At 62.4% G+C, this 8,716-nt stretch overlaps 1 protein-coding gene across 1 annotated transcript; it reads left to right on the top strand.

Moving 5' to 3' along the window:
* The first annotated feature begins 8 nt into the window (after positions 1-8).
* On the top strand, positions 9-7,723 carry CRELD2 (CRELD disulfide isomerase 2). Its single transcript, XM_007453894.1, has 10 exons — positions 9-208; positions 528-610; positions 1,148-1,258; positions 1,570-1,661; positions 2,297-2,473; positions 3,676-3,771; positions 4,706-4,789; positions 5,816-5,911; positions 6,321-6,467; positions 7,674-7,723. Exons 1-10 carry the CDS (start codon positions 89-91, stop codon positions 7,721-7,723), a joined length of 1,056 nt encoding a protein of 351 aa, XP_007453956.1. The 5' UTR covers positions 9-88.
* The last annotated feature ends 993 nt before the right edge of the window (positions 7,724-8,716 follow it).

The raw sequence follows: 8,716 nt of genomic DNA, 5'->3' as shown, positions 1-8,716 counted from the left end.
GGAGGCCGGAGCGCTCGGCCGGTTCCCGCTGGACACCGGCCAGTGCCCGTGCGGCCGCGTTCCGCAGCGCTGTCCACGTCGGCCCGCCATGCGCCCGCCGGCCCCGGCCGTGCTGGGGCTGCTGCTTCTGACGCTGCTGTCGCCCGGCGAGGCCAAGAAGCCGACGCCCTGCAAGCGATGCCGGGAGCTGGTGGACAAGTTCAACCAGGTGGGCCGATCACCCCGCGGGGACACGAGGCCAGGGGTCTGGCCGGGGTCGCCCCGCCATGGACCAGGGTCACCCCACCATGGACTAGGGTTGTCCCGCCGTCTACTGGGGTTACCCCCTCCGTGAACTGTGGTCACCACACCAGGGACCCAGGGTTGCCCTACCATGGACTGGGCCATCCCACCATGGATCTGGGGTCATTCCATCATGGACTGGGTCACCCCACCATGAACTGTGGTCACCCCACCATAGACCGGTCACCTCACCATGGACGGGGTGAGGCAGCAGTGCTGAGGTCTGTGCGGCCGTCTCCCCGCAGGGAATGGTGGACACAGCAAATAAGAACTTTGGTGGTGGAAACACGGCTTGGGAGGAAAAGACGCTGTCCAAGTATGAATTCAGGTGGGCGCCCTGCTCTTACTGGCTCAGCGCCTGCCTTTGGTGCCTGACGTGTTCCTGGGAGCGTTGACAGACACAGAGCGTCTCTTGGGGCTTGTCACCTGTCCTTGCCTGGGGCTGGCACACTGGCTCCTGGCTGGGCTTTTGGCTCGCACACTTGTCCCACTCGCCCTCCACTCGGCAGACACGGTGGTTTCTTAAAAACATAGGTGGGATAAATCCCTCCTGCCCCCCGCCCCGAGCTCCGGCCTCCTCCGGCCCCATTGCAGGGCTTCCCCGGGCACACCCCACACCCGAAGTCCCACCGTGAGGATGGACAGGCCTCCCTGACCAGCCCCACCCTCCATGTTTAGTTCTCTGCCTGGCACCGACTACCCCCGGCCCCAGTTGGGTGTTTGCTGAGGGTCTTTTTTCACTGAAGTGCCACTGTAGTCGTGGCCTGGCCGCAGGTGGGGCCTCGGGACATCCCCGGGGAATGGACGCTGACCACTGAGGTGCCCCTTGCCCCAGCCTCGCCGTGCTGACGGCCTTGTGTTTCAGCGAGGTCCGCCTGCTGGAGATCATGGAGGGCTTGTGTGGGACCAGCGACTTCGAGTGCAACCAGCTGCTGGAGGAGCACGAGGGGCTCCTGGAGACCTGGTGGCTGCGGCTGTGAGTGCCTGCGTCCCCGGGGACCAGTGCCAGTGACTCCTGGCTTTTGAAATGATGTCAGGTTTAAAAAGCTACAAAAATAGTAGGGGTTTCCACACACCTGTTTTCTTCCATACCCGTGTTCCCATCGTTTATCACCAAAGTGCGACCATCCAGACGAGGGTGTCAGCTGGAAGAGTCTTTTGGCACCCAGACCCTTGTCTCCCAGATGCCATGATACATACTCAGAAGCACGTTACATGTTCAACTGTGTTTTTGTTTTGAGGAAATCTGCCGCGTGAGATTTACTGAACACTTTTAAAAATTCTCAGGAAGCAGAAGTACCCTGACTTATTTGAATGGTTTTGTGTGAAAACACTGAAAGTTTGTTGTGCTCCAGGAACTTACGGGCCAGACTGCCTGGGTGAGTTTTCTGCGGGGACTCGTGAGCGTCCTGTGTGTTTCCGGTTAGCCCTGTCGTGATTCCCAGCTGGGCAGGAGCTCGGGTGGGAACGTGGGCCCTGTGCAGCCTCCTCCCAGCTGCAGGGATCTTCGCCTCTGGGTATCTGGTCCCAAGTATGCTCCTAATTCAAGGCTCCACAGACCCTCTGGTTGCCCACCTGGGTGCTGCCCTCTGGGTGCGGGGAGGTGGCCCATAAGCAGCGAAGCCCGTGTGAGAGGCCGGGGCCAGGGGCGTCCAGCCTCCGGGGGTGAAGAGACTGAGTGAAGCCATGGCTGCCGCCCAGGCGTCACCAAAATGTTCACGTGGATCAACTGGGCAAGGGGCACGATGCTGGCGCTCAGGCCCCACCCTGGCTGAGGCTGCCCCTGCCTGTCCCGCCGGTGTGGCGTCACAGCGCGGGCCCTCACTGTCACGTCCTTGGCCCCGTGTCCCGCGTGAGGCAAGCCGACGCCTCCTTCAGACACCTCACCGGTGTGGGGCTCCTCTGTTCCCAGACGGAAGGGGTGGAGCAGGGCTGGGGTTTCAGCAAGGCGCAGGGAGCTGTTGTTATGAATGTGTCGCGGGGTGCGCTCTGAGCGGGCTCGGGGTCCCCGCAGCGTGCCAGGGCGGGTCCGAGCGGCCCTGCAGCGGGAACGGCCACTGCAGCGGAGACGGCAGCAGACAGGGCGACGGGTCGTGCCAGTGCCACCTGGGCTACCAGGGGCCGCTGTGCGCCGACTGCATGGACGGCTACTTTAACTCACTGAGGAATGAGACGCACAGCATCTGCTCAGGTACCCGGAGCTGCCTGTGTAGACGGGAGGGGGGCCCGGTGACCGCTGACCCAGGCTTCTGGGAGCTGAGGGGGAAGGTGCGGGCCCTTGTACGATGTAAGAAGGGACATGACAGTACCAGCAGCCGGGGATGGTCTCGCTTCCTGTCCCCAAACAAGCCCCAGGAGGGATGTGTGAGTTGCTTACCCGCGATGGCCTTCTGGAGAAGGGCTCGGAGGGTGGACAGTGTGGCACCTCCCGCTCCGTGACGTCCACGCTGGTCCCGGGGCCCCGGACCTGCCCCTGGGGCGTCTGGCCCGAGGTTTGCCCTCCCCGCAGCTGTCCCAGCAGCGTGACCTCCTGGCCCCAGGTCCCCATGTAGAGGACACGCCGTCTTGGTCACCCTGGTGTTGGGTAAGGTGGGCTCTCCCACCTGGGTCTTCAGAGGTGCCCTGGCTGTCGTTCTGGGCGCCCCTGTGAGTTCTGAGATGGGCCCATGGGGTTGCACGGATGGAGCCTTCTCAGCTGTGATGGGCACGCTTCTCCCTTCTGGTTGGGGAGGCCCATGCCCTGCTCGTGAGGCTGCATCAGCCCAGGATGGCATCCTCTGATGGGGTGTAGATGTGTAAATCCAGGGAGGAAGCCACAAGTCGCACCCTGTCTCGATGTGTTTTCTCGTTGGTTGTCACTGATGTACAAGAAGACCTTTTGGGCGTCAGCAGTTGTGTTGAATTCTCCCGTCAGGGCTGGCGGTGAGGCTGCACTCCCTTGGGCATCCCCATGGAGAATGTGCTGGGTGCCTGGGAGGCCAGCCCCTCTGATTCCTACCCCCAGGCCTCTCCCGGGCCCAGAACGTCCACGCGTGTTGGCGGGCGGCATGCACACACCCAGCTGGGTGTGGGCTCCGGCATTTGGGAGGCTACCTCTGCCAGGTTATGAGCAATTCCTCTGGAGTCCTCGTTTGCTGAGAATTTTATCACCCCTGGGCGTGGAAATGCCCGTGTGTTCTCTTCTCTCGTTAAGTTCAGGGATGTTGTGAATCACACGAGTAGGTTTCTCTGTCGTTGAATGTATCTTGCTCCGCTGGGATTTTTTGCTGGTTTGCGGTTTTTGTTTTCACCCTATGAATGTCAGCTCCTAATTTCCGAAACGCCCTTTGCATCGAGTTCACTCCTGAGACGGGATCCCCACGTACTGATGGCCATCCCACCTCTGCCTTCCAGCCTGTGACGAGTCCTGCAAGACGTGCACGGGCCCTACCAACAGAGACTGCGGCCAGTGCGAAGTGGGCTGGGCGCGGGAGGACGACGCCTGTGTAGGTGAGGCTGGCGGCTGCCCTCCCCCACCCCTTCCCCCCACTCTCTCGTGGCGTCTGCGCAGCCCCCAGCTACCCTCAGGACACCCCACTCCTACCCTCTGCCCCCTTCTGACTCGTGGGGAAGCGGCCTCTGACGTTCCAGGCTGTATCTTAACGGGCCACAGCATGGAGGCTGGGCTTGTCCACGTGTGATCTTGCCTGTGGGCTGGTTGCTGCACGTGAACCCTCTGTGGCCTGGACTCTGGGCTGGGAAGGTGGCCCCTGTCCCCCGTCCTTGCCATCAGGTGGCCCCGGTGGTCCTGTTGGCTCAGGGCCTGGGAGGGAAGCCTGGGACTTAGGCCCAATCGTGTGTCCTCAGGCCCTGGTTTCATAAAAGAGACAGACGTGGGGTGGGGGGCTCTGGCCAGCAAGTGGGCACTGCAGGGCGTGGGCAGCCGCTGACTGTGGTGGACTCTGCATGGCCCCTCGGTCTGGAGGCCCTAGCTGTGGCACGTGGCTCTCCCTGTCCACTGTGCCCAGGCAGCTGGGGCCCCGCCTGTTCCCGGGGTGTCTTCTCCTCGAGCTGCAGCCTTTCAGCCCGGCCGCCAGCATCTCGGCCCTGCCCGAGTCCACGCAGGCCCAGGTGCTGGCGGGGGTGGGTGGCCGCCGGGCTGCCGTCCTCCCGCCAGGGCCTTGGTTTTGGTCTCATCCTCACAGCTGCTCAACCGCAGGCAAGTCGGGGCCTCACGTCCCAAACTGAGTGGGGAAGGTGGTGGCCCCCCCAGCCCCGCCTTGGAGCTCCACCGAGGCCCCGGGGAAGCGCTCACGGGTCAGCCGCTGGTCCCACCTGCACACGGAGGCCCCCGAGGATGGCTGACCGTGTGTCTCCCCGCGGCGGTCGCTCCGGCCAGCGGTCGGGGCGCAGCTGCCGCCCACAGCTGTGCCGTCCTCTCCAGATGTGGACGAATGCACGGCGGAGCCGGCCCCCTGTGAGGAGCAGCAATACTGCGAGAACGTCAACGGCTCGTTCGTGTGCCAGGGTGAGCGCGCCGCCCGGCCTGCCCGCTGCCGCGCTCCTTCCCCCGAGATGTGTGTGGCGTGTCCGCGGACCCCCGTATGCTCCGCCTACTTAAAACATTGAAGGTGGCAACACAGGTGATAGACGTGTCCTGAAGAAGAATCAGAGGATTCAGATAAGTTGAAAGACGTCGACAAGCGTCCACTCCCCGGGGAGGCCCCCGGCAGGCCGCTCGAGGCAGCGCGGATCTGAGCGGCGCCTTGTTACCTGTCTGTCTGTCATTCAACAGTATCGTGACCGCCTTTGCGCGTCACATTTCTGTACGTCGTGTTAATTATTTTGGAGCATGCTGTCATTTCACAGTTTTCTTCAACAATCTGTGTCACTGAGTATTTGTCATACACGGTTTCCCACAGTTACAAACTTTGAAGACCCCTGTAGGTAAAGCTTTTTACATTCTTCATTATTTTCTTTGGATGAGTTTCCGAGTTGGTCAGTTCAAGGGAATGTGGATTTTAGGGCCACCCAGCCCCCGAAAGGTTGAAAGGTGGTGCCTATTCCTCGCCTTCCCCCCGCCCCGTGCCCCCTCACTGTGTCCGCGGCCATGCCGTCCCCTCCCCATGTTTGTGGACACACAGCTTCAATGAGATGCCCCCAAAGCATCACACGTTCTCTGCCATTGTTGGCACCAAGCTCCTAGCTGGTGAGTCAGCAGTGTCACAGCTGGAGGCGGGTTTTGTTTGAGAGAAGACACTGCCCCCCATCCTTCCCATGACAGAGGTCATGGAGGGGCCCCACCACTGCTGCTCCCGCAGCCCGGCCTGCACCGAGGTCCCTCAGCAACACAGGGCCAATGGTCAATCGGTCAATCGCGGCCCGTGCGCACTTTGCCTCAAGCGCACGCTGTCTGCTCCCCAGCGCCCCCAGGATGGGGACGCTGGGCTCTCCCGGCTGCACAGCCTCCGCCATCTCGTGTGTGGTTTCAGGTCACGCTTTGCCCACAGGATGGGGGTCTCATGTCGTCATCTCCCTCCCCTCTTGTTTCCAGAATGTGATTCTACCTGCGTGGGCTGCACAGGGAAGGGTCCTGGACAGTGTAAGGAGTGCCTCCCCGGCTACTCGAAAGAGAGCGGCCAGTGCGCAGGTCAGCGGGCGCATCTGTGTTCAACTTGGGGGCGGGAACCTTCCCAGAGGCCACACGGGACCCTGGGCTGCAGACTCCGATTCTCACGCGCCCATGGGGGTGGGGGCCGAGCGAGGGCCTGCAGGCTCCGGCTGGGCATCCACCTCGACAGTCAAGCCCGGCTGGAACCCGGCTGGAGAACCACCAGGCTCCCGCCCTCACATTTGCCTGGACCGTCTCTTCTTCCCGCCCCCGACGGCCTGGCTCTGGGGCTCCTGTTAAATCCTCCCCTCTGTCTCTTTTCTCTAATGGGATGGTTCCACCTCTGCGCTTTCTGTGTGTGAGGGAATCATGACGTGTGAATCCCTCGATCCCCGATGTGCGTGTTTGCCCAATGAAGTCACCTGGTCAGTGGAATGTTTTTATTTAGACATTGACGAGTGCTCGCTGGCGGAAAAGCCCTGTCTGAGGAGGAATGAAAACTGCTACAACACACCCGGGAGCTTCGTCTGCGTGTGCCCCGAGGGCTTCGAGGAGGCCGAGGACCTCTGTGTGCAGACGGGGCCTGCGGGGGCCGGTGAGTGACCGCTCACCCCACGGCCGCCCTCTGCCCTCTGCCTTCGGCCGCAGGGCCTGGGTGCGCTGCCACCTGTCCCCAAGTTAAGAAATTTACACAAAAAGTGGCCCTGGGATGATGGGAGCCGGGGTTCCTGGAAGACAAGAGCGTAAAGTCCTTTATGGGGACAAAGCCCCGGGGGGCTCCCTCTTGTATGGAGGGAGGGAGACGCAAAGTCAAGTCAGCAGACAGGCCGCCAGCTGAGCAGCCCCCGGGTTCGCCTGAGACAGACGTGCAGGGAGGCGGCGGGAGGGGCAGACGGCTCCACGGGGGCTCCTGGGAGCCGTGACAAAGCGCCACAGACCCGGCGGCTTCAACCCCAGAGGCGTGCTGTCTCCCAGTCCTGGAGGCTGGATGTCTGAGATCAAGGTGTCGGCAGGGCTGCCTCGCCCTGAAGCCTGTCAGGGAGCACCCTTCCTGCCTCTTCTGGCTCTGGTGGCTGTCACTCTTGGCGTTCCTGGGCTGGCAGCTGCGTCCCTCCAGCCTCTGTTTGTCACATGGCCTTCTCCCTGGAGCCTGTGTCCGAAGTTCCCTCTCCTTATAGGGACCCCAGCCACTGGGTCAGGGCCCACCCCAGTGAGTTCTTAACCTGCTCACCTGCAGGGACCCTATTTCCAAGTAGGGTCACGTTCACAGGCACCGGGGATTAGGATGCCAACCTGTCTTTTGGGGGGACACAGTCGTCTCATACAAGTTCTAGAACAACGCGGAGAACGTGAAAGAAGCCATGTTTAAGAAGACAATGGCTGAGAGTTTTCCCGAAGCTCCCTGGGTCCCGGCAGGATAGAGAGACGCTAATGCACATGTAGACGCCCTGTAGGAACCGAGGGGCCTGACGGTCAGCAGGCCGCGGAGGGGCCGCAGCCACACACTGTCTGTCCCCACACGTCACGCAGGCTGTTGTCTCGTCCCAGCTGGCTCTGGGGGCACCTCATCGGCTCCCATCGCCCGTCTCTCCCACAGTGGTGTGGCGGCTCTGGGGTGCTGTCGGGACACCTCAGCCGTGGGGTGCTCGGGGCTGCTGCATCCAGAGGGAGCCTGGCGCCACCCCACGGCCATGGGCGGCGTGTCCACGCGTTACCACGGCCCCAGCGCCGGCCTCGTGGCCGCGTCCTCAGGACCTTTCGTGCTAGGGTTTTACGGACTGATCTGTTTGTTTTCTGACAGAAGTCACAGAAGCAAGCCCAACACAGCCGCCGTCCCATGAAGATTTATGATGTGCATCCACGTCAAAAGCCACACCCGCCCTTTAAATTATTCAGACTGTTGTCCTGGACGTGGCCCTTCATGTCACACCATCGCTCCAGGGGAAGCTGCTTTCACTGAAACGGCTGATGCTTATTTGACCCTTAAAGCTGCATTTCTTGGTTGTTCTTAAACGGATTTGTATATTTTGATACCGTTCTTTATAATAAAATTGGCCACTGAAGGTAGTTGGGCAGACAGCAGGTGTGCGTTTGTCCCCTTGGAAGCGTGTGGACCTTTAGAATGGAGTTTTCCCCGTCCTGCTGGAGCCCCCAGGCCTGCGGGGGTTTTTGAGGCAGCACAGCCAGGCTGTCCCCAAGGGGGTCCTGCCACCACCCCCAAGGCTTGCAGGCACCATCAGAACCTAAACTGGGTAAGTTTCAGTGCCTCACCTTTGGGCCGCTAGAGTGAGTGTCGCCAGGGACCCTGGCGGCTAAGCTGGAGAAGGCGTGAGTCGTGGCCCAGGGCCAGCTCGTCGCGTGGGCAGAAGGCTGCCTGGGCCCCGCAGCGCAGCCCAGCCCGTTCCCACCAGTCCACGTGGCGGTCAGACCACGGCTTCCGCTCCAGCCCCCCAGGGCTGCCCCCCGGTGAACGCCCAGTGGCCACCACCCCGCCCACTCCCCTCGCTCATGCTCCCCCAGCCCCTCTGGCCTCCTGGCCCCCGCCCCCCGCCAGGCCTCACGTCATCCCTGTAAACGTCTCCCACTGTCCTGGCGCCAGTGACCATCCACCTGTCTCCTTGCTGCACCTGTGCTCTTCGAGCCCGAGCTGGGCCCTCTCACCTGGGCACTGGGACAGGGCACCTGCAGGTGGGACTCTGCCCCGGGGGTCCCTGCTGGGAAGGGGCGACCACAGCGCCCAAGGGCCGCAGGCGCTGGCCACACCCCAGCGCACCTCGGGCTCTCCCCGGTCTCTCGTCTCTGCCATGGCGGGGGTGGAGCTTCCAGTGCCAGGCCTACGGGGGG

The sequence above is a fragment of the Lipotes vexillifer genome, unplaced genomic scaffold (genome assembly GCF_000442215.2).
Source record: "Lipotes vexillifer unplaced genomic scaffold, Lipotes_vexillifer_v1.1 scaffold382, whole genome shotgun sequence".
Lineage (NCBI taxonomy): Eukaryota > Metazoa > Chordata > Mammalia > Artiodactyla > Lipotidae > Lipotes > Lipotes vexillifer.
Note: the sequence above shows the minus strand (reverse complement) of the source record. Positions and strands in the feature narration are given on the sequence as shown.

Bases quoted from the DNA above. Each gene is read 5' to 3' on its own strand.
- CRELD2 (XM_007453894.1), top strand. From the start codon at position 89: ATGCGCCCGCCGGCCCCGGCCGTGCTGGGGCTGCTGCTTCTGACGCTG. The intron at 209-527 runs GTGGGCCGATCA...GTCTCCCCGCAG, and splicing joins TGGTGGACAAGTTCAACCAG to GGAATGGTGGACACAGCAAA. The intron at 611-1,147 runs GTGGGCGCCCTG...CTTGTGTTTCAG, and splicing joins CTGTCCAAGTATGAATTCAG to CGAGGTCCGCCTGCTGGAGA.